Source organism: Ambystoma mexicanum, chromosome 10, assembly GCF_040938575.1.
Source record: "Ambystoma mexicanum isolate Mex_15411 chromosome 10, UKY_AmexF1_1, whole genome shotgun sequence".
NCBI classification, from domain to species: domain Eukaryota; kingdom Metazoa; phylum Chordata; class Amphibia; order Caudata; family Ambystomatidae; genus Ambystoma; species Ambystoma mexicanum.
The window spans coordinates 372,654,579-372,680,792 of NC_090932.1; the positions used below are offsets into that span (position 1 = coordinate 372,654,579).

Genomic DNA, 26,214 nt, shown 5'->3' on the forward strand with positions numbered 1-26,214 from the left:
GCAGACCCTAAACAAAACCTTCCGGATTGCTCAAGGGCAGGGACAATCTTTACAACGGGCCCTCTATCAGTTCCTTCGGGTGTACCGCACCACCCCACATGCAGCCACGGGAGTGGCTCCGGCAGAGGTGTTATCCAAGAGATGCCCCCGGGGGCTGCTGCCGGAAGTTGGGGAGAAAGAACCGGGGGTCATCGATAATGAGCGGGTAGAGGCTCAAAGGCGAGTCCGAATTGAACAAGAAAACCTGCGCCGGGGTCTCCGCCCTCAGAGACTTGAACTAGGGGATGAGGTCCTCATCCGTAATCGACACCCCCACGGGATGCTATCACTCCCCTATGAACCGGAGCCCCTGGATGTAGTGGCGGTGAAGGGGTCCATGGTGACGGCCTCGGATGGACGATCAGCTGTCACCCGAAACGTGAGCTTCTTCAAGAAGCTGGGTGATCCACGAACTGACACCCCACCTGAACCGGATCCACCAGACCCGCCGGCTGACGGAGGCCTCTATGAAGCGGCGCCCGAATACCCCGTCCGGGGAGAGGCGGTGGAAGGACGTCACGTGCCGGAGGTAGGCAGGAGGTACCCCCAGAGGGCTGGGCGAGGGAAACCTGCCTACCTCAGCAAATATGTCGTGGGACAAATGGCTAGTGAACTGGGGTGAGCAGATCTGGGTGGATGACATTAAAGGGGTTTTTTCTTTGGGTGTGCAGTAGCGTTTAAAGTAGATGTGTGATTTTCTGGTTAATAAAGTTAATGTTATTGCGTTCTGTTGTTCCTCCCGGAAAAGGAGGAGTGTGGCGCCGCCCGATGACGGGCGCACGCGGCGGCGTGACGTATCACGCCGCCGCAGTTTGTATAAATAAAGGGGGCGTTCCCGGCCGCGTTAGAGCGACCGGGAAGCCCGAACTGGAAGGACTGGTGCCCGTGTGAGTCCTTGGGTGAAGGGGCTTACGGGACCGCGTGGGGGCTCTGACCCACCCCCAACAGGCTACAGGAATGTATCCTACTCTGGATCAGAAGGCAGTTTTGTCGTAGGGCTGAGAGAAACCACAGAGGATAGCATTTTGTTTCTGGGTGGAAGCTGCCTGGGCATGGCTTGCAGTAGATGTACACTGTTAGGTGACATACAGTGTAGCAGGGAAGTTTCCCCTCTTTTGTGGCTGTATGTTGTTTGGGAGCAGAGGATGGTGTTTCATAACTTTTGTGTGTTGCTTTCGCTCTCTGTTGTTGGTTTGTGTGCAGAGGGAGGCGCATTACTGTCCGAGATACTGTCTCGGTGACTCATGATGTGACGAGCAGCCATTTTGTGGAATGGCATGCAGTTCAGTACTCTGCGTACTGTCAGTCTGCGCCATGACTGCTCTCAGCTGCTGTTTATTTGCATTTTTTAAAGCTCTCACACAGCCTGGGGGCATCGAGGCGCTGTTACAGAATATTTTTTTTTTGTTGTTGTCTTAGTTGCATATTTATAACGCACTTAAATACCAAGAGGTTTCTAAGCGCGTACCTGGGGATCGAACCTGTGTTTCTTCGTGTTGTCTTGCTTCCAGGGCGAGCACGTTGCCACTGAGCTATCCTCCCAGGAGCGGTAGTGTACACTTTCTTGACACCTGTAGCTGCGATAAAGAAGCTACCGTTGTTCTACTTCCTGTAGGTCGCCCTATCACACCTGCTTTTGCATTCACAGTTACACAGTCCAACATACGTATGGCGACCTGTACATGTCTATAGATGAACAATCACACACGATCCTCGCAGATTACCTACAACAACACAGTAGCAACACACAAATAAGCATCTTCCTAACACAGTCAAAATAGCAAACAGCTACCATAAAATGTATACATGAAGTTTACTAGATCGACTTAGAAAAACGATCAACACACAAAGTATCAGCACAAAACTCTAACAGTGTTATGCCGCAGCAGCAGGACAAGAACATGCACAACCGTAATGACTCATTCAGCTTTTATGGAAATGACCGCTTCCTTGTCCATCACTTTTTTGACTGTTGCTTTGTTCCCAACTCTTTGTCAGCCATTGCAGTGCAGGCGGCCCAGAGGCATAGACAGTGCAGGGCCTGAGTGGGACAGGCCCACCCAAAATCTGTAAATGCCCACTTAGCAGTGCTGCGTGGGTTTACAGACGCTAGCGTCGCTGCTGTGGGCCAAACTACATTACCCTCAGACTCCACTTGTTAGACAGTCCTGGCTACGCCTGTGCAGCCAGCGCTCAGTGCAGAGAGATTTCTGGAGTCTGGTAGCGTGGCCGTACTTAAAGACATGCAAACAGCACAATAGGTGCAGGTGTTAAACCCCTCATGATGGAGAGCACATGTTGCTACAGCATAAATCACGTGGTTACCTTAGCATGGGCCTGTGTGCTGGCTGCGGAGGTTCACCTTCTTGGGGCAGAGGTGGCTTGCGGTTCATATCTTTGTAGATCACTCTCGCCTTCACACCCATCCACAGAAGAGTTGCGAGTGTAGAGTAATGCAGCACGATGCCAACCTGTAGACCAGCCGAGAAAGATTATTTAACGCAATACCCTTTGTGTCCACTAGAGGGCAGCATCAGCATATGCCGCTGCCCTCATAACCCCTCCCACAATCATCTGAAAGGGCATTGTGTAGTGACTTAAATTTAAAATGCACATGTTACTCTCATTTGGTTACTTTTATTCCTGTAATGTACAGAATCGTGTTTTTAATATAATTTTTTACACATACCCAGAATGCAAAAATTGCACCAGACTAATGGCGAATATTAAAAACTTGAGTAGCAGAGCAACGTAGTCTGGCGCATTTCTTGCATTCTGAGTATGTGGAAAAAATACTATTTGTAAGGTGGTTAAGCAGACTCTTTTACCACCCAACTCGGATAAGGCGCGACAGAATGAATGGATCAATATCAACCTAAAATTAGTAGCATTAACAAACTAAGTGTCGCCTGACAGACTAGCCTCTCAAAAGGAGTCCAACTGTTTATATATTGTTTTTAATATTAAACAGTTTTATTTTTGCAATGGACTTGGATGATCCCCAAATAGCCCTGGCTTCCCTGGCAGTGTAACATCCTGTTACTGGGCTGATGGCACGATCTAGGGAGTCTGAACATAGAGCGAGGGAGACTGAAGCATCACATCCTGTGCCAGAGGCCACAACCCGAAGGTGAGGTCCTCTAACGAGCGTGAAAGTCACTTATCACCAAATACGCCTGATGGTAAGGGCTCTAACACAATTAGAGCTTGTGATATGATATGATAGATTATTTATAAAGCGCTTAATACCCAGAGGTTTCTAAGCGGGGACCCGGGGTTTGAACCCATGGTGCTCCGTTTCGTCTTGCTTCCAAGGTGAGCACATTGCCCCTGAGCTATCCTCCCGAGACCAGGTTGAAGCAGGGATAAAGAAAAGGGCAGCCTAACCTGGGGCTTCCTGTAGCACAGCGTATCTAAGTCTCTAAGACCAGTGCCTGGTGTGTGCGCATCACAGAGGTATGCTTGGAACGCAGCCTTTACCGGTAGTTGGAGCTTCCATTCCAAGCTTGCTTATTGACTCGGGAACTGGAAGTTGTGAGAATAACGAAGGTAAAGCATATGATGCAGGCTTCTACTATGGTCTGAGCCTGAAGTGCACACTATGGGCCTCATTACACGGTAGGCGGTGGACCAAGGTGCTATTAGCTATTAGCACCTTGGTCCATGCCGGTAAAATACCGGCACCGCCTTGGAGGAAAGGGGAATTACCGCCCTATTCCAAGGTTGGTGGGGCGGTAATTCCCCCTTCCCCCATTGCCCTTCCCCATTCCCATTTTTGCCCCATAGGGCATAATGGGAATGGGGAAGGTGCTAATTACGGTACCGCAAATTGCGGTACCGTAATTAGCACCCTGGTCCCTTTGCGGGTTGGTTTTTAACGCCTGCTAAAAAGCAGGCGTTAAAGTACCAACCCGCAAAGGGACCTCGTAGTAAGGCGGTAAGGGTTAACGGTCACCGGTACCATTACCGTCTTCCGTGTAATGAGGCCCTATGTTTTTCCAGAGAAGAATACATGTTCTAATGTATATTAGCAAATGGAAGCCATTATTGACCTCCTCTCAGCCAGAATGTTCTGAATGCAGTGAATAATTAAGCAATAACACCTGATGCGGTGGGCCGGATTGGGTGGTAACGGCATGGGGCCCAGGTTACAGCGCAAGGGCCTTAACGAGCACCACAGGTTTCCAATCCGGAAACCGGGGGTGCTGACAGTAATGTATTTTGTATGAATGAATGGAATGCGCTCGCAGCGTCCCGTTCCTTCATACAAAAAACGTACCTAACATGGCCGCCCTGGAGATGGAAGACGGGGCTCCATGAAGAGCCCCTCTTCCATTTCATTGGCGGCCCGGGAGGCTGGAGTGGAGGCAGCAGGTTGTGCCGCCGCCAATAGAATAAGGTGAGTGGGGTGGGGATAGAAGGAAACAGTGGGGAGGGAAAAGGAGGAGGAAGATGGCAGGGTGGGGGAGCAGCCATGAGGTTACTTGGATCGTGAGATTCAGCCCACGATGCAAGCAACCTCACTGGCTGACCCTCCCCAACCCCCTACCACCTGTGATAACTATTCATATTGACTGCATTCCAGACAGTCTGACTTCAAAAGCAGCCAGAGAAACAGCAGAAAGAGTTTATATGCAGTCACAAAGCAGCAATGCAAATTCCCACCAATGTTTCTTTCAGCAAGACACGCCAACCTAGTTTAACATGCCAAAGTGAAAGCCAAAACATGGAACAATACTTTAACTTTTCAAACTTTAACATTGTGTCCGAATCCAGCCCCTGCTAAAACTGTTCCAATTCAACCAAATGTACAATTAAAAAGCTTACCTTATAAAGCCACATGAAATCACATTTAATTTACCAACACATTTTGTGTACTTCATCACTGTTAAACTAACATGTTTTACTTCCCCCCTACATCTTCAAAGCCGCTATAGCTACTAGCATTATGTGCTAATATGTGTAGACCTAGGGAGTGGTCAATATTGGTTGGGATAATGATGCTTCGCCTCGGGCCATAACTTGGGATCAGGTCATTATACCACGATAATGACCCCTCTGTTGGTGTATTTATATGGACGTAAGGAAATTCCAGAGAAGCTAGTGCTGGGACTGCACTGCAGGGATTTGAACTTGAAATGTACAGATCGCACCCAAAATTCCCCCACGTGACTCGACCGTTTGAGCAATGTTGCCCTTTCAACAATAACCCCTCCGCCTTAGACGTGAAAAAGATTGCAACTTGCCAACCTCAAATACAGACGCGTTTCTGACAATTAAACCAACTGCACTGTCTCAGAACTCTGGTTATTGTCTCACACAAATGTACAAACGATTGCTTGCAAATCGTTGCTTCTCATACTGAGCTGATTTTTTAAAGTTTTATTTTGTGTTAGGGAATTGGAGTTTACAATGTAATGTTTCTGTAGATATATGAAATATAATCTGATTTATATCGGTTAGATTATTTTAAATTTCCTATAAAAGTCTATGGCCCTCATTACGACCCTGGCGGAAATCGTGGTGCAAAATGCACCATGGAGCACGGCGGAAAGCTGCCGATAGCGCCATGGGGGTTGGCGGATTTTCCGCCCCATTCCGTCCTTGGCGGGGCGGTAAATCCCCATCCCCCATTTTACCCTTCCCCATTCCCATTTTTGCCCCATAGGGTATAATGGGAGTGGGGAAGGCGTTAATTACGCCACCGTATAATACGGTGGCGTAATTAACAACAAGGTCCCGTAGCGCCATGGATTTCTCCGCCCGGAAAAACCAGGCGGAAAACGCTCCATGGCGCTACGGGAACTCGTAGTAGGGCGGACGGGTCCGCCGCGAATACCGCTGGCGTAAACCCACTCCGCCAGGGTCGTAATGAGGCCCTATGTAATAAATGATTGTCTTTGTAAAGTTTCTGGGACTTATTAGAGTGGCTTTTAGCGTGCGGATTCACTGTGAGTTTGCTGCTAAATGACTCAAGACAGCCGACAAAGACAAATAGATGGGATCTATGTGATTATTGCGACGGCCGAAAATGCAGACTTTTTTTTAAAACCCCTTTACACCACATACATATGCGGGGGGAGACCCCTGCAGCACCCCCATATTAATATTATATTCTATAACCCCTGCATATATATGTGGTATAATGGAGGGTCCAAAAAAAGAAGAAAAGTCGGCATTTTCGGCCGTCGTAATTGTGAGGGCGACATTTTGGTACGATTCCAATAGATGTATACGCGGTAAACATTTCGTCAATTTGTTAAACTACAGTATTGTCACAGTTCTATAGTGTTTACACAAAAGACAATGCACATAGCTACTTAAAATTCACCTCTGACACATCTTATCAAGTCGGATGCCCAGTTGTGGCCATAGAACGGGAAGAGGGCAAGTGTGGAGGAGTTTGAATTGAGCCCCAAACGCACACCTATCTCCCAACCTATTCTTGGTGATGCAGGTTGCTATTTGTACTGTACGATTGACTTCTTGACCTAGACCACAGCCAACAGGTCTATGAGGGATTGGGGATTACGTAACCTGCCAATGTTTCTGGAGCGGTGGGAGAGCTGGTGCAGAGTTAGTCACAAGTCCAAAGGATTGCCTGTGCATCAGTAATGTTGTAGAGGCAACTGCCAGTAAAATCTCCCCACAGGCCAGTCTACTTGTGCTTCCCACCGCCCGGGCTCCCCCAACTGTGCCGACACCAAACGAGGCATAAACATTGAGGATTAATTTGTACAATTCAGGACATTGCGACTCAATAGTAAATTCTTCCACAAGCTTGATTCCCATATCCACGGTGCTACTTACCGCTTGACAGACCGCCAGGTAGTTTGTGAGAGTGATTCCTCCAGCGAAAACAGCTGATGTCATGGCGATGTGGAAACAGAGGTTGAGGACCATGTGCCAGCCTTTCCGAGAAATGTGGATGGTGCTGGGGAAAGAAAACCAGTGTGAGAAGGAAGGAGCCTTTTTCTGTGGTTCGCAACCTGACGGCAAGTATCAGAGGACGCCAAGTTTACCAGCGACTACTTAAAGTACTGACGATTACGATAGCGGAAAGCACCTCCCATATCAGTAGCAACCGAGCCTCTTCCAAACGGATCCAGCTGTGTCTCAGAAAGGTGGGTAAGTTGTGGCCCGGCATGTGCACCCTTACAGAACAACGGACCTGTTGCGGAACAGTCCAGATTTGCTAATAGACGAGTCTGCTGTTGGGACACTTCCCCAAGCTCACCTGCTGGTAACGAAGCCTCAGGCTCGTTCCTTCGTACTCAAGCCAATACCTACAAGAGATGCATATTGCGGATTGCACGAAGATAGAGGTATCAGGCTGGGGGTGGTGAAGGGAGAAATCAGAAATGGATCAAACAGGTTGACTGAAAAGAGGGCGAGGTATGCTTCTGAGCCTTGGAATCAGATTACATAAAACGATTTTGGACCACTGCAAAATGTTTGGTGGTGATCATTTGGAGAGAGTTTGAAATAGGCACCATATTAATGTGCATCTATGTTTGACTGCTCTCATTTTGCACATGTATCTTTTCCTTTATAAATATGGAAGCACATCAGAGTTGGCTTGAGGGAGTTAATTGAGATAGTCAACTTCATTATGTTTTTCTGTCTGCCACTAATATTGTTATGCTTGAGTTCCTGAATGTAGCACTTACCCTAATTCATATTGATGTAAAGTAGAGCCAGGTCAGGTGCGACACCTGTAGCCAGTCTTGACATTTCACTTTGCCCCCCTGGACTTTTTTATTACAATGTGAAAGATGAAAGTAGGGGTCCCAGAGAAGATACATGTGCAAAACCATGCCTGTGCAACAGATGACAAATGGCCAATATGGTAATTCAGATTCTCTTAGTCCTTGCTCTTCTGCTTTACCATTTGGCGAGACTCCAATCTATAGGACGGAAAAATGTCTCCCCAAAAGATTAGACATCACTTTAATGATTTGGAATGAAGTGCCTCACAAGTGTCCCTCAGTGGTCAGCCCTGCCTTGTATCACTGTGTCATCAACAGAAAGTAAAGAAGTCACGTAGCTTTACTTTAATTCAGTGCAAATTCCCATAAACCAAGCATTGTTCACCTGCAAAGAACGTTCCCCCAATCTGAGCTTTGAGTTTCCAAGGAAGGGATTGCAGTAATACTCATAAGATTTTAGAGGCAGGATCTAGTGCTGTCTCCCATACAAGCAGGCTAAGCTAAAACAGGCCCTCTCCATCCTAGCCTTCTGGAAGGACCTGAACACCCTACTCTTCAAAGAACACCTCATCAATGGCTGATCGCTACAATCACCCTATTTCTCCCCTTCTAAACTCCCACCTACCCCCTGCCCACTCTACCCATTCCAGCTTTTCTTCTACCCCTGTGCCCTGCCTGTAACCCCCAGGTGTGTGTCCCCTTGTCCCCTGTTGCTTCCCAGCTGGGTTTGAGCTTTATAAATACCATACATACATGCTTACATTCTGGGGATACTGGTCTGAATGGGGAGTACCACATTTAAAGGAAGGTGTCCACTGGGTCACCATAAGCAGGGGGGAAAATTCAACATTCAGACAGTGCACTTAATTATTAATGGAATGGTAATCACAGACATGTTCTTCATGGGGCATAAAGGAACAACATAAGCCTCATTACGAGTGGTCTGGTAACCCACCGGCGGGTTACCAGCACACGCGCCTTACCATAACTGGCACCCGATATCCCGGTGTTACTGGGATATTATGGGTGCCGGCAACAGTGGTAAGTTTCCATTCCATGGACTCCCATTGTACTCCATGGTATGGGTTTGCCCCAATCCCCAGCACCGGCAGTACCGGTGCCAGTGAGTGGGACAGTTCTTTGCTGGTAGGAAACTGATCTGCAGGCAGGTCAGGTTTGCTGGTAGCTCACTGCTCCTATCAGCAAACTCGGAGTGTGCCAGTCCAGTCAACATGTCAGATCGGGTATAAACAGCATTTTGTACTGGTCCGGCACACTCGTAATGAGGCCCAAAGTCTGGAAATGGGTGGCTTTCCAGACAGGCTAGTCTTCCTTAGAAAGTTCCTATCCAAGACAGCACATTAGTGTGCCAGTCCAGGAAAGAGTGAGCTGTTTGGGTTCTCTGAGCATCTGCTGCACCAATACTTAGCTCATCGTCCATGTGATGAACAGTTTATTGAAGTGACTTTAAAATATATTTGTATGTCTGGAGCACTCACATGGCAACACTATGACTGAGTTAGGCCTCTTAGGAATGACCTGGGAGCCTGGTCAATGGTGTTTGCGGAACAAGCATTTCAGCTTTCTGGAGAGTTGGCTCCAGTCTACTGAAAACCAACTATAGCTCCAGCTTTTCTAGTGTAGAACACATGTTATAAGATACATAGTGGGCCTCATGAGGGGGTTGCTAGTGTGGTAAATAATCAGAAACAGAATTACATCCACATTTTCCAAACTGCCATATGCCATGTTTTACATCTTGAAGTCCCAGCGTCAGGTCTTATAAGCGACATAGGAAAGGACCTACATCTGCACGAGGTCGCAGTAAATGCGTTTTTAGAATGTGACACAGCACAGGCATGACTGCAACCAGCAGTGATGCCCAGGAACCTTTTCTCCAGCATCTGGACCGTCACCACTTCGAAGTCAGTGGGCCTCATTACAACTTTGCCAGTCTGGAAACAACAGTACCGGTAAGCTACCAGTGCCGTTACTACTGGTCCGGCAAACTACGAGTTCTGCGAGCGGGTGCCTTTCAGCTCAACAGGTCTGACGTGGCGGGCAGAACGGCGCCCGCTCGCAGAACTCGTAGTTTGCCGGACCAGTAGTAACGGCACTGGTAGCATTCATGAATGGTGCTGGTGCATCCGTCCTCCCCATTCCCATTGAGTCCAATCGGACTCAAATGGGAATGGGGAGTAATAATTAATGGCACCCGGCAATTTACTCGGTGCGGGGGGTGGGGGGGCCTTAATGCCCCGGTAAGTCCACATTGCCAGGTGCCGGTAAATTCATGACTCCTGCGGCAGCCAATCCGGTATTTACCGGCACGGCTTCTGCCAACCCTGGAATGACCCCCATTTACTTATTGGTTTCTGCGGACGGGGGCACCTCAGGTCTCACCTGTGATTGATGATGTAGGTGATGATGGTAGCAAACAGGCAGAGCAGAAGAACCGCCGTGCAGGTGTAGATGACGGAGTGCGGCAACTCAGCAGCGCAGTGCGTCACGTTGGAGAAGCTGCTCAATTCCTGCAGTTTAGAGAAAGCAGAGTTCAGTAGAGGACAGGACAGAGAGTTGTGAGTCTCCCCCCGCCCCTCCTCCGCCCCCTTACTCTTGCCCACCTCGATCAACAAGCAGTCTTGGAAACTCCGTCCCTGAAAGGGGCCAGGTGTTGATTGTGTGACGCCTCTTTTTCATGGCCATCTGGCATACAGCCCTGAACCGCTCAGGGAATTGGAGAAAATGCATTTTACAAAATCATTTTAACGATTACAGATTGTTCTGGGTTTGGAAGCTATAATAACGGTGACGTTGGGCCGGAGTCTGTTCAGTGTCCATTCCAGCTTTCATCTTTACAAGGAGCAACACAGCACGTTGGAGGGCTGGCAAATACTGCTAGATTAGGCTCTGGAACCGGATTTTGGCTCTAAGGCACCTCCTGAAGCTGATGAATTTTAAGCAGAAGGGACGGAGCTGGCTGAGGTCATTGTGATCACTAGAGAATATTGCAAGATGCCTTTTTACAATACATCGGGGACCAAATCAGTGTCGCCTCACACTGGTCAACAGAGGTCACTTTTTGCTTCCAAAGTTCTAAATCACTACTCTGACTGGCCGCTAAGTGTCAGTGCAGCCTCAGTCTCTGTGTGTGCAGTGCTCCAACTGGACACGGGGAAACACTGTTGCATCGGTGCCTCCCTTCTCCCTCCAAGACCTTGCCCCTAGATGCCCCTGCTTTGTCTGACTCTCGAGGTGCGTGGAAACACCTACAAGCAAAGTGTTTGTCTTTCCCCGGTTCGTCTTTAATTACCTGTAAACACCTATTCATTTTATTTACTTATTTTTGCATTTATAGCAGCGCAGCAAACCCTCAGGCATCAGGGCCCTCGCTAGTTACAGTAACTGCGAAGTGACATTCTTCAAAGTGCAAGATCACACATACCTTTCGCAGAATACAGGTTGTTCTAGAAAGTTGTGATCAAGCACGGTACGGGGTATGCAGATATATAAAGGACAATGAGGTAAGTGTACCGGCTGGGAAAGTCACGCTACATGGTGTGCAGTGTTACATCAGGTATACAGATATATAAAGGACAATCAGGTAAGTGTACAGGCTGGGAAAGCCACGCCACATGGTGCGCAGTGTTACATCAGGTATACAGATATATAAAGGACAATCAGGTAAATTTACAGGCTGGGAAAGCCACGCCTCAAGGTACAGGGGGCGACATCAGGTATACAGATATACAAAGGACAATCAGGTAAGTGTACAGGCTGGGAAAGCCCCGCCTCATGGTGCGGGGGGGGGCTACATCAGGTATACAGATATACAAAAGACAATCAGGTAAGTGTACAGGCCAGGAAAGCCACGCCTCAAGGTACAGGGGGCGACATCAGGTATACAGATATACAAAGGACAGTCGGTATATACAGTATGTTACTTCTTACAACCATGCTCTAGTAAGAGATCTTCAATGTATGTTGCGATTTAATGTTGGCATTTTTATACATCACCTTAAATACCGTAACATTAAAAAAAGCATAATTAAAGATTACCACCAAAAGATGTTAGTTTAGATCACAAAGGTCTTTGTTAAGTAGGTTTAACATAACATACTAATGACTCACAATTTCCGCATTTAAAAAACATAGATACAGTTACTGCCCTATCACATTAATGTGTAGCTTAGCTGTGATGTAAATACTCTTGCATTGCATATTCCGGCCATCTGGCTCGAGAATGGAAACCATGTGAATCGATGAAAGATTCATGAAGCAAAATAAAAAGTCACTAACTTCTCCCTTTCTAGGGGGCCCTTCAAAAGTGGAGAAACAAGTAAACAAAGAAGATGGCTTCCAGAGAACAGTGAGAAGGGACTACACGTAGTCCCTTCTCCCTTTCCATTGTGGCCAATTCGAAAATGTGATGAGAATCATAAGGCTTTGTTGGGCTAGCAAGGATTCGGTGAAGGCAAATGAGATTGCTTGTTACAAATCTCATTGTCCATCGCTGTGTACTAATTATCAAAACAAAAGCATGCATACTGTGGTAACATTCATAAATCAGTGCAAAGCTGGCATGCATATCAGATCTCGGGTGGAGCAGCAAACATTAGTTATGCGGTCATGATTGATCTAACACCAGACTGCTGATATGTAAAGATGCTACTTCGGAGGACTATACTAATTTTCCAAAGACATGCAGAGTCTTACTACTAATTTATGTACGTTTCCATCTAGCAGTATAGATATCTGTTTATGAGGTTTTGTTTTAATCCACTATCAATGCTTCATATAATAGCCCCCAGATTATGATAAGAAGAACATACCTTTCACCTTTGTAAATTGACAGGACTGTTGCAGACTCTTATTTAATTCTCCACTACGGCAAGACACTGGCCCTTGGAATAGAACATTTTAGGTGTTTTGTTAATGATCCTTTTTTTTTTATTGTCTCCGACCTCTTTTGGAATAGAATAATGCCAGGTGTCCAAGACTCATTGCTAATAGCATGATTAAACCTTTTCTTTAGCTTTATGAATTGCTAGGTGAGACATCTCATTCACTAATTGAACATTAAGAAGGAATTCCATTATTGTGATACCCTATGCATGATTTTGTTTGAGTTAATTTAAGATTACTCTTATTGACTTATAATTGTGGATATTTAACCTATCTTTTATTTAATCATTTATTTTTGTGAAATGTTTAAATATTAAACGGGAGCATAAAGGCATTAATTTGAATCAGAATGCTTGACTGACTTCATTTAGAAAATGTATTTGAACGGAGCTGAACAGCCATCGCTTATTTTTCATTAGGCCTCATTAGTACCACCATTTCAGATTGTGTGAGTGAAATATGAGGACATGGCTGTAGCTTGATTTACATGTTAGTGCCAACCACACTTAGTAGTTCTGAGAAGGGCCTCGAGGAGCTTTGATAACTATTCAAAGTGTGTGCCTCCTTGAAATATTTAAAAGCTCCTTCGCAAACTAATTGACTGGTTATGAGCACTCCTTTTAAAAGCGTTTACACTTCTCATATAGTTTGACATCACTCCTGTTATCCTTTTGATATAGTACAATAATGAGAACCTGCATGTGTAATTAAAATCAAATACTCAGAGTACCATTATGAGTTTGGTGGCACTGGACATTTTTTATGCTTAATCTGTTACCACCACAATTTTACCACATCGCTGAAGTGGAGCAAATTTCTGGATGTAACTCCTCCACTTTACCTTAAACAAAAAAAGGAAAATCTTCGGATTTTCTGCATCGGACTTACTGCTGACAATAAACCTGCCAAAATCCACATGTACTCCTATGGACTTCAAACATGGGGATTAACACTGCTTTTCCACTGCACATAATCCTTGAGCATATCCCCAGGGTTCAGTGACAGTAATTGAAAACAACTGGAATTCCTGCTGAAGGCGAGTCCCTTGCTTTTTTAGGATATTTCATCTAACATGATTTCAACTGGCAGCAGGGCCCTTACCTATGGATTGAAGCCAAAATACATGCGTCATTCGGAAAATGTGGCATAGGCATTGGTCAACATCAAGGATCCTTCACATTTTCTGGTGTTTTATTCAATACCAGAGCATTGCCACCAGAAGCAGTGGATCTTTGGTTAGGTGATGTGCCCAGGCCCGATTATGCAATTGTTTTTCCACTATTTGCAGCACAGCCTGTGATCAATGAAATCGAGGGCATCGGCCATGACGGTGCCGTGGTTTATTGGCAGTCATTTAGATACATCCGCCTCTTACAGATATGGGGGGGGGGGGCATCTTCCACCAAATCTCCCCATTAGTCATCCTGTATAAACCACCATCACTTCTTCTAGACTTTATTCAGTCTGGGCCTAATTATGAGTTTGTTGGTAATTTAGTGGTCAACCTGGCCTATGACTGACAAGCCCGTTTACCGTTACTGGCACCGGCACTTGGTCCCATGGGTTTACAACGGATGGACTAGAGGTGGTAGGGCAGAGATAATCCCTGTTCTTGCAGTCCATAGTACTCCATGGGTATTTCAGAGAAACTTCTGTGAGCGGTAATTCCCATGATTTCTTTACCTTAAAGTGGCGAATTTACCTCCAGCATGATGCCGTGGGAAAATCCTCCACTTAAAGGTAAAACTTGTAGTTAGGTGGTGCGGGAAAAGCAGGGGTAATTCTGTTACCAGCCAAAAAAGTGGCAGCAGCGTAATTACCACCTGTTTTTGCCAGCACTGCCGAACTTGTGATGAGGCCCATGTATCCCTTTTCGATGAAGCTGGACCAACACTTTCAACATTCTAATAATGGCAGACTACAGCACCTGGCATGGGGAGTCTGGCAGTGCATTGATACTCAGCCTTACTGAATATTGTACCAGGCTTGACTTCCAAAACATATATCCAGAAACACGCACAGCAAAGGATAAACATTCCATTGGCTCCTTTCCAACCACGTGACCCCAAGGGAAGTGCTCCTCCATACCATGACTGAAACATCAAAGAAAATACACAACCACAAAATAAATACACAACCTGTAGGGGGCATCGACTAGAAAGAGTGTTCTGCATGGTTCCTGCTGACCCCTTGATTAAAGTTTATGCTAGCCATAATGACCATCACCTATGTAATGGGCCCAGTGACCTCTCTCTTAACCCTTGTGCTGTTGGGGTTTCAATGCTTTTCTAGGGGATTATGAAATCATTATACACTCCCTAAAGACATGGAAAGGGTTAAGCTGCACACAGTGTTAAACATTTATGAATGGTGGTGCGTGCAATGAGCCACTGTTACCTTCAAGACGGCAAAGTTGTTCAGATGCCAGCACTGGATAGTGGTGATGTTCACTTCTTCTCGCACCAGCTGGCACCCTTCTGAACTCCATCCCCCATAGCCCTCCAGCAGGTCAAAGTTCCAGTGTGCCGCCACGGGGTCCCCACCTTCTACCAGCTGGCGGAGGGAGACCAGCACAGGCTCGCTGAGGTTACTTCTGCTGCATCCCCCTGGTGGAGAGTAAACACCGGGCATGAGTGACATTGTGGAAAGATCAGCTGCCTGGCACACATGGGCTCGCCTTGCCATTGGTGAGACATTTACTTCACCACCAAGCTTTGAGCAGGACCTAAACTTACTCTTGCCGAACAGTGGTGCACTGTTGCAAAAACACATTGGCCCTCATTACGAGTCCGGCGGTAGCTGTGCTGGTAAAACCGGCAGGCTGCTGCTGGACCTTAGGGATTTACTGGCTCTGGACCTGCTGGAATTACCGGGGTATTAAAGCCCTGTGTGATTCCATAAGTCTGGAGCCGGCATTCTGTAAATCGGAAGTGGAAACACAGACACCATGTGGTAATGGTGCCGGTGTTTCCGTGTCCATCTGCGGTTGGTGGCATTCCGCCCGCTGGGTCAGACCTGGCGGGTATAACACCACATGGCCACCGAACTTGTGGTTAGCTGGTCTGGAAAACGGTGCTGGTACGGCTTTACCGGCACCGTTATATCCGGACCGGCTAACTTGTAATGAGGGCCATTGGTGACTGAGTATCAGTATCAGCGAATTAGTAAAGTTATGAACGAACATGTCTTTGGAAACCTGTTTTGTGGAATAACTAACTCATCCACTCTGTAAGAAAGCGCCCATCTCCTGGCTTGGCGCGCTTTACAAGCTTCAAAATAAATAAATAAATCAACCAGATAGCCTTGAAGGCCAGTAGAGCTATGCAGAGTCAGATGCATACTTGACATGTGATTTATGATATGATATGGCATTTATAATGCACCTATACACAAGTTTTTCAAGGCGCGACGAGGCAAGGGAGGGGGAACAGAGGGAAGACAGACCACGATCCTACTAGGCCAGGTGTCATTCAGATGGCGCAAGTGACTCTGTCAAAGCCCCACAGACCGACATGGAAGGCTCCTAATTTCCTTAATAAAATAACACATTTCCAGTCATGCCCCCTCAATAGTTTACTAAATACACATTGGCTGCATTAAATGGTCACTAAGGGCTGTGCCGTCTAAGCACTCCCTAGTGACCCGCTGTCTTGTGCAGAGTCTTTGAAGCCTTGTGGCTTAGCACAAACATGGGTGTTTGCACGCAGTACCCCCTTAAACAAGCAAGGGATTCATGGGAAATAATTTGGTGGGATACTAGCTGGGAGCAGGGACATAGAGGTCTGCTAGGGTCCTAATCAAGGCTCCCGGCACACTGGGCAAATGGAAGTACATGACTTATGAGAATCTGCCCTCGATGTGCCTTACAAATGGTGGGTAGGTCTCCTGCGGGAAGGAAGAACAAGCATTGGCAATGCCAACAGTTTGTGCTTTTGTGTAGGCACCGGAAAGGCACTTGCCAGGCACAGCCATAGTGGTATTAACTACCTATTGTTGGTAGCAGGTGCAAAATAGTGTCAGTGCCTTGGCATCTAATACCAGTGCCTGGCAAAAGCTTTAAACCTATGCACAGACCAAACATGTTGTCTTTGCCAATGCTTGTTTTAAAAAAGGACTTCAGTGGCTTTGCCAATGCTTGTTTTTACTTCAGTGAAGGACACACAGAGTGCTGCTTTTAAACCGAGTGACTAAAGGAAGGCCTTCTAAGCATTTTTATTACACCAGGAGTATGTTTACGGCTCCCCATTCCATGAAGTCCCGTTTGTGGGAAACTGCCGCTATTTGCGACACCGCTAATACTAGTGCGACAAATACCAGCTGTTTTTGCTCTTGGCTGGAGGTAAGTCAGTCAACCCCCACCAGCAAACTTGAGTATGCTGGTCTGGAAACGTGCCGGTTTACGGAAATACTGGCACTTTTTTAGGGACCGACATATTCCTAATGAGGACCATTAACTCTCAGAAGAATGCTTTGAACAAACACTGGCAGGCACGTTGAGTGCAAAGTCTGATGGAAGGGCTTGATTAAAGCGAGCTGAAAGAGTTCCCATGAGGAGGTGTTTTGGGTGGGCAGAGGCAGGAATGGGGGCAATGTCTACAGGGATTAGCATGGTCATGGGCACGCAATTGGTGGGCACATAACCAAACAACAGCTACAGACTCTGTGTCCCTCCTCATATGTCATTCGGGGCAGGGCCTCTTTTGGTTCCCAGTCCACCCTTGTTTGTCCCTATCTGTCCTCCACTGCAATAGTTTCGTCTTATAGGTGTCAAGCAACACCTAATAGCCCAAACTAAAAATGGCGTACAGTACACAATGACATTCTTTGCCTCTTTCCACCACAACAATGTGGATATTTTTGAGAACTTCATTTGATAGGGAAAATGTTTCCGGAGGGCCTGACATATTAAGCAGCTGATCTGGAGCAAACATCTATGAAGTAGGGTAGTGTATACGAATGGTAGCAGTCAAGGGGGTTGGTTACAAACTAACATCAAGAGGGCCTTGAGCTCCATCTTATGAACTACAGGAATCCAATACAACTTAACCAGGGCTGGCCAAATGCGGCCGTATTCCATCCAGCCTGTTGCAAGACACAGAGCAGCATTCTGTCTGCGCTGCTGTCTTCACAGTATATAAACTGCAATGCCATGATAGACAGCATTATAGTGACCCATTATAGAAGCTGTAAAGGTTGTCCAGACTGCTGGCTTCTGCGAGGTTGCTGGTAGGCAAAGGCTCTATCCAGATGCCTCGGACAGAAGAAGCTACTCTTGTAAACAGCGTTTCCCTCACAGTAGGGGTGAAAGGGATAGCTTTGAATACTAGAATTGAAATACACTGCAACCAAAGAACAGTCTCCCGGGTCAACAGTTTAAGGTCAGTGTGACGATGGCCTTAAATGGCTTATGCACCCACAGAAAAGCAACATACAGACCCCATCCTGGACTCTGCTTGATCAATGGGGTCAAGTAGAACTCTTCATAATGATGCATTACACCACCACTCTATAATAAAAAATAAAAAATAAACACTAATTTTGGGAATTATTAAAAGCTTCACCCCGATAGAGGTCTTTTCCAGGTGGGCTGAAATAACAGAATGCCGACTTGGGAAAACAAAAAGGTAGTGATTGTGCTTGTCTGCTACCCAATGACATACATTAGAGATACTTACTCTTGTTTAAGCTTCATGTGGAGCTACTCTTCGTTCTTTGAAGGTAGTCAAAGTTTCCTTTACAAACATCCATATGTACTTCCTCTGAAGCCATGTGGCCAATGCAAATAGTTGAGCAGAGGGGCAACGAATCACCCCTGTGGCTAGTAAGCTATACCCCTCAACCCTAAAAAAGCAAAACGGGATCACTGCGACGTCCAGCACGGAGGAGAACCAAACTAATTTGGCCAAGAAGGAACCACCAAAATCCTCTTTGCCATCATTTTGAGAAGAGGAAGCAGGGGGGAATGTACAGTGTAACCTCCTGTGGGGGAATCAAAAAATAAATAAAACAAAATGGGCACGGAACCCTGGTGTGAGAAGCCGCACCGTGATCCTTTTGCCCAAAAAGGAAAATAATAGAGGAAAGGACCCTTGCACAGCAACACTAAAAAAGCAAAAGGGGAACACTACTACGTCCAGCTGTGCTGAGAACCAAAACTAATTTGGCCAAGAAGGAACCACCAAAATCCTTTATCAGAAGGGAGTGTGTCAGGGCTTTCCAACCATTTTGAGGGGAAGAGAAGGCAGTGGGAAGATGTCTCCCTGCCAATTCGAGAGACCAACTGTATAACTGTCTCCAGACACAAACAGATCAACGCTTGGAAGGCCCTACATTCTGAAGCGGTGCGAGCGAACTATGTTACGGCGGCCTGACCTACTAGAGACATACAGATATTCAAAGCGCCATATATGAGCGGTACAGGAAAAAGCAGTCTGACTTCTCAATGCTTAATAGATGAAAGCCAGAAAGACACAACTTATATTGAATCGCCCGCATCCACACGTCTACCTGCCAGGGGCACAGACAATGAGAAGGTGCCCCACCATGATTGGTGACGTGAAACATTTCAGGCTCCTGCCTGACTCAGAACAACCTTCACCTACATGGAGGGTGCAACATTGCCTTCATATTTAGGACGTTGTACTGAAGCTTTCCTGCAGGGAACACAGATCATTAGCGTAGTCCCCTGACATGCCCTATGGAGAAACATGGTAGGGGGGATTTGATGATCTGAAGCAAGTACGGTGGCCCCTGCAATTAGAGACAACGTTTTGGACCAACAGAGAAAGTACTACTGGACCTAGGTGAGTTGGGGAATAGAGCTTACAGTGATGCACAAGTGTTTTCAAAATATAGGTTGGTTTTTCCTTGTTACGGGGCTATTCCCCTTTACCTGGAAGTTCTAATCTATACGCCATTTTGGGTCTCGTGGTCTTTGGTTTTTCACTAACCCAATGTTTCAGGATTTGGCCTAAATCCAAATACTTCAGAAGACCACATAGGGCATTACTGCAGGGCCGCTGCCCTTCGATTGGAGTGCGCATCACAAAGTGTGCATTACTTAAAACCAAGGCCAACCAGAGTCGTCCCCTCCTAATTTGCAAATGTTGCGCATCCCTGTAAACATTTGATCAATTGAAGTTTCATTATCGGAAGATAACGTGAGCTGTAAAAGTAGTGAAGCATAGTAAAATCAACAGACCCCCCTGGAGTCCTTTCGAAATGTACATAAGATCTTGTGCCGTTGAACATTATTAATTTACCGTTCATTGTACCATGTTTGTTTGTTTATTGTTTTTGTATGGCGCACCAAACCCAAGGGTAACTGGGCGCGAGCAGTACAAGGAGACTTTAGGCTTGGTGATACATAGAATTACAGTACAATTAAAAGATATATACAGTTACATTACAATATATCATATATATCGTATATCGTATATACAATATATACATATAACCATGGCCTTAACTTTGCAGATATTCGATAGGTATGGTTTGCTAAGTCCAAACATCTCGACCTAAACACAATAACACACTTGATGCAGTAAAGTTTTCTGAGAGAAAAGTGTTTATAACTCAGCATGACAGGTCTGTAAACTCTCCTGCACGAAGCCATGAAGCGACGCCAAGTCATGCGGTGGTGATGGCCGTAATAGATGAGCGTCTTACTCATGCTGGAAGAAGATGTAATGGTGAAGTCATTGCATACACTGTGATGCTCTTGCGTCGGTGCGAAACTTGATATGAACACTCCCTGTAGGATAAATTATCCTTGGTCTTGGTACTTTTCCAAGCATCTGGAGTGTGTCAAAATACTACTCCGTGTAAGCATGGGATCATTTCTCCCACGTAGTCGATGAAAAAATCCACAGGGCTCTGAGGGTGAATTCTGGGTCAAATCTCTTTCTAAAACTGTGCCATCAAGACCAGAGCTAAGAAGCGTATGCCATAGAAATGATCACATTCACTCACTCACTTCAAATCTTGTTTCGATGCCATTTATTTCCAACTTCAAACCTCACTTTTTCAGCGGTTAATCTGTGGGTCATCCTTTCCTTGAAAACTGTGCAATGAAGACCAGTGCTAAGATGTGCCTGCCATAGAAACGATGACGCACTCACCCAACAGGTCTTGTTTCAATGCCATAGTTAATTTCAGCATTAACAGCTCCCCCCAAGATTTCTTTTTCTGGGCTGTGATCATGCTGTGTGGTTTATGATCGTGAGGCCTTCGCTCCAGGTTGAATACAATGCTGGCTTTGAAGCCAATGACTCTTGACGCGTAGTCATCTCCTTTCAAACACTCATTTGCGGTCTCTAGCATGCTGACTTCTAGCAAGGGTACATTTTTTTCAATTTTATGATCAGAGACAATGCGAGCTACAGTTTCTTTGCTAACATCACATGGTATGATGATTGAATATATTAAGGGGTCTCCTCGGACTAGGAGTCCTTCTACGGGTGATCAGAGGAATCGGGTTTAATATCTTCTCTTTCTTAGAGAATCATCAGCACCTCCTGTAGTGTCCAAATGTTCTTCAAGCCAAACTTTCCCACCTTTTCAACTCGCATGGCCAGGTGTGGACATCTCACAAGCTGTAGACTGTGTCTCCTTTTCATCTAGGAGAGAGATGCTGCACACATATAGTAATGGAAGAGATTCCCAGAGCACTGCTAGTGGTGGATCCGACCGCTGCTCGCTTTAACCACAACCCATTATTTATTTATTTATTTATTTTTGTATTTATAATGCGCCGGTAGTCCGTAGGCATACATTAATGTTGAAATCATTTTAGAGGGGAAACATGTTTCCTTATTTACAATTCTGGTTTGCAAACTAATCTGTTTCATGTAAGTAGTGTAAGTAGTGTAAGTAGTGTAAGTGCAAAACCGAATGCTGTACAGAAAAGGTGCACATTAGGAGAGTCAATGATATATTGTGGCAAATAGCTCAAGGTTTTGTCTTGACATTTTGGTCAGTGAAACCCACCCTGCAATTAACTATGGCACAACTCGAGTATGGTTATGAGCGCAACTGTCAATAGATATTTTAGCCTACAACATGAACACACTGGGGGCGCCCTAAGTTTCACATAGTGCACATTTCTATAATAGTAGAGTGCAAGAGAGCTATGGGGGGGATTTCTCTCAATGCAGAGAGATGAATCGTATCAAATGGAGATAGAGAAAGCCTGATGAGTACTCAAAGGATTCTATGAATTGTGCATTCACAAAAGTGAACATCCCATTCCATGGGGGCTGGGAGCCAATGCAAATGGTAAGGGGGGGTTGCCCTTGGCAGAAACCAGCGTCAGGATCCCATGCCCGACAGTATTGGATGATAGACTCCCACCACCCAGGCAAAGCACATTTGTTGTTTGTTTGTTTATTTATTTGTATGGCGCACCCAACCCGGGGGTATCTGGGTGCCTTTCACACAGAAGGTTACAAGGATACTTTCAGCTTAGTTACAGTAGAAGCCAGAATAAGAAGGATGCAGTATGTTATGCGATAAGGGTAAGTATGTGTATACAAATGTACAGATACAGAAGAGTTATTTGAAAAATAGGTAAGTATATACAAGAGTACAAATACAGATGCCATATTACATATCCCTGAAGTGTATTTCCAAAGTGGCCATCACGCTCATATTATTACTTTGGTTTGAATCACTGCCTCGTTCTTTAAATTGTTCATATGTATGCCGCTTTTGCGCATACTTGCTCACCACCCGCACAGTTGCGATGTTTATCCACCTACCTGTAACCTGTTGCACTCATCTAGTCGGCCTAGCTGAACCATTGCCTCCGAGTCATTGATTGTATTTTTGCTCCTGTACTTACCTAGTCGGCATAGTTGAACCATTACCTTTGAGTCATTGATTGTATTTGTGCTCCTGTACTTACCTAGTCGGCATAGCTGAACCACAACCTTTGAGTCACTGATTGTATTTTTGCTCCTGTACTTACCTAGTCGGCATAGCTGAACCATTACCTTTGAGTCATTGATTGTATTTTTGCTCCTGTACTTACCTAGTCGGCATAGCTGAACCATTACCTTTGAGTCATTGATTGTATTTTTGCTCCTGTACTTACCTAGCCGGCATAGCTGAATCATTGCCATTGAGTCATTGATTACATACATTACATTGATTTAGTATTTGGGTGACTCCTGGTACCAAATTGTTCCTACATGCTGATATTTCTAGCATATACTGTGCTTTGTATTTGTTGCCAACGGTTCCCACCGACTACTAATGTGGTATTCTAGATAGGCCTCCTTATATAACTATGTATCTACCAGCTATCTACACAGTCCTACTGAGGACTATCCTACACTCTCTTATCATGCTAGATGCTAACCTACCTAACACCTGCCTCCTTTGACGTCTGTAATACATCTGAACTGTAACTCTCCTGGCCAATATCTACATCCCAGCCATGGGTCCCCTGAGACAGCCACCTCTGTATCACTCCCATGTGACACACTTAGTAGAAACCTTAGACTCCGTGCGAGACTAGCTAAACTGCACGAACCTCTCCGCAGGTCTCTTCCCCTACCAACATCAAAACCAACTTCCAGCAGGTCTGTAAACCTCGTTATAATAGGCTACCTCTTCAACCCAATTCCAATATTTGCCCAATTCAGAATAACAAGCCTAAAACACCTAATACATCTACTACTCTATCCCCCCAAGCCACAGAGGTCACTAAAACCCCCAGTATCGTTGGAGCACTCCTTAACGTGAGATCGCTTGTCGCCCATGCCGACCTAATCTCAGAAGGTAACCTCAACTTTCTCGCAATCACAGAGACTTGGCTACACAATGCAGCAGGACCTTCACTCATGCTAGCCATCCCGGATGGCTACATGATAATCAGACACGACCGAGAAGGTGCAAGAGGTGGTGGCATCGCCATAATCTCTAAAACGAGCCTCTCACTCAGACTAGTACCCACCCAATTGATGCAATCCTGCGAGACCCTATCTGCCAAACTCCAGATAAATAATAATCAAGCACTCACCATCCACCTTTTATATAGACCCCCAGACCCCTTAGGCATCTTTGAAGAGGATCTCCCCAACCTACTCACTAATAACCTCAAACCTTGTTCTCAACTAATCCTCCTTGGGGACTTTAACTTAGGTTTCCATGACACCACGGATACTAATGCTACAATGGTAGCCGATACTATTCACGCACTAGGCCTAACTCAAAGAGTTGACAAGCCTACGCACCTGAAGGGAAGAACGTTAGATTGGATAGCTGACTGTAACTGTTCAGCCACTATTTCGTCCATAATGCCCTTACCTTGGACAGACGACTCTTTGGTGTCCTTTCACCTAGCTACTTCCAGACCTAACCCTACGGCCATTCCACTAGCGCCACCTTGCTTAACCAGAAATAAAAAAATTTATCACAGCAGAGAAAGTGATCCCAGCTATATTACCGACCCTCAACGCATTATCAGCTAATCTAAACCCCAGCACCCTAGTGCAAGAATTTAATAATATCATGCTCTCTACTCTAGATAAACTGGCACCTCTCAAACTTAGATCAAGCAAACCGAAAGCTCATCAAAATAAATGGTTTACTCCACAGCTAAGAGACCTACGCATTCTGAAAAGAAAGAGTGAAACCACCTGGAAGTTTTGCCCCTCAGTCGATAACAAAGCTAAATTAACTTCTCTCTCCTCACTTTACAAAAAAGAAGTTTGCCAGGCAAAACGTAACTCGTGTGATGATCGTATAACCAAATCCAATTCCAGTATGAAAGTGCTTTTTTCCATTCTAAAGGAACTTGAGTCTCCTATCGCCACATGGACGCCTGTACCAAGGACAAACCTTGGTGCACAGATATCCAGCAAGCCCTAACAAATAAAATTATCACACTCCAAAATAAAATCCAGCAAAAAAATGAAGTACTCAAAATTCAGGATTCGCCTAAAATGGTGCGTAGTAATACCTTCCACTTCTCCAAAATGACCACCTTGGAAGTAGAAAAAATTATCCTGTCGCTTAAGCCATCTAATTGTAAAGGTGACATCTGCCCAGCACAATTAATAAAAGACGCTGCCAGAGAATTATCTCCCTTTATCACTAAATTGATTAACGCCTCCTTTGCCTCAGGCACCATCCCTGCCAACCTTAAACAGTCCTGGGTAATCCCCCTCCTTAAAAAGCAGACACTAGACCCCCTCATCCCCACTAATTACTGCCCTATTACTATGGTACCATTTCTTCTCAAGATTCTGGACAAAGCTGCATACAACCAAATTCAAAAGCATCTAGAACTACACAACCTCCTAGGAGAGAGACAATCGGGCTTCCGTCCCCTACATGGAACAGAAACTGCCCTTATTGACTTGAAATCCCAAATTGACGAGCTGAGAGACAAAGGGATACCAGTACTTTTGCTACTCCTGGACCTCTCAGCTGCCTTTGATTTGGTGGATCATAAAGTCCTCTGTAGTCACCTGGACTCCGCCGCCCATTCCTCCCCGGAAGCCATTAGATGGATCGAGTCATTCCTGAGTGAAAGAACGATGAGAGTATTCTCCCCCTCAGCAGCGGCAGATCCCACCCTCATCTCATGCAGTGTCCCCCAGGGCTCTTGTGTCTCCCCAACTCTATACAATATCTTCACCAAGCCCTTGTTAGATGATTTGGTCCATCTCGGTATCACCTACACTAATTATGCTGATGATACACAGATCCTCCTCCCGCTTTCTGGGGATCATGCGAAAGACATGGAATTGGTGAACAAGGTATATCTTATCATCCAGGCATGGATGGCCACTCATGGCCTCTGTCTGAACGATGATAAGACAGAGTTGATTATCCTGGGCACCCAAGCCAATTTAAAAAAACTAGGCCAGGAATTCTCCTCATTCAACATAGATGGGAATATCATCCAAGTGTCCAAGGATGTAAAAACCTTGGGATTCTATCTTGATTCTACCCTTTCACTTGATAAACAGCTAAAATCCCTTGCCTCCTCCACGGCCTACACGTGCAAACTGATAAGAGCCGGTAAACCATTCCTCTCCAATAAGAACTGTTTAATCATGGCTAGAACTTTAATACTCTCCAGAATTGATTACTGCAACACTCTATATTCTGGAGCTAATAAAACAATAACTCAAAGACTACAAATACTACAAAATAATGCCCTGAGAGCAGCACTAGGCATAAACAAAAGATCCCACATCTCCTCCGCCAGACGCCATCACAATTGGTTGACCACGGAGAATAAAATAAAACTCAAGATGTTATCCCTGACCCACAAAGCCCTTAATAATTCCGCCCCTAGATACCTGATTGACAAATTCCACGGGAGAACATCTCTCAGACCGACCAGAACTGTTAATTCTAATTTTTTGACAATACCGAACTTCAGACTCACTACGATTGGAGGAAATAGCTTCCCGGTAAAGGCTGCAAAAACCTGGAACTCACTACCACAAGACTTGAGAGCGGACTTGCCCATCTTCGTTTCAGAAAAAATGTCATTCAACTCCTCACCTCGACTGACCTCAGTTGACCTGTGTCACCTACCTCC

General features: G+C 45.6%; 1 protein-coding gene across 1 annotated transcript in view; it reads right to left on the bottom strand.

The window, feature by feature from the left end:
• Nucleotides 1-26,214, bottom strand: part of ADGRA2 (adhesion G protein-coupled receptor A2) — a 574,510-nt gene that overhangs the window by 21,332 nt on the left and 526,964 nt on the right. The window contains exons 14-17 of the mRNA XM_069617958.1: nucleotides 15,051-15,259; nucleotides 10,152-10,279; nucleotides 6,850-6,973; nucleotides 2,365-2,510 (exon numbers count right to left, since the gene is read on the bottom strand). Coding sequence (XP_069474059.1) covers nucleotides 2,365-2,510; nucleotides 6,850-6,973; nucleotides 10,152-10,279; nucleotides 15,051-15,259 — 607 coding nt within the window. The remainder of the gene's footprint in view (nucleotides 1-2,364; nucleotides 2,511-6,849; nucleotides 6,974-10,151; nucleotides 10,280-15,050; nucleotides 15,260-26,214) is intronic.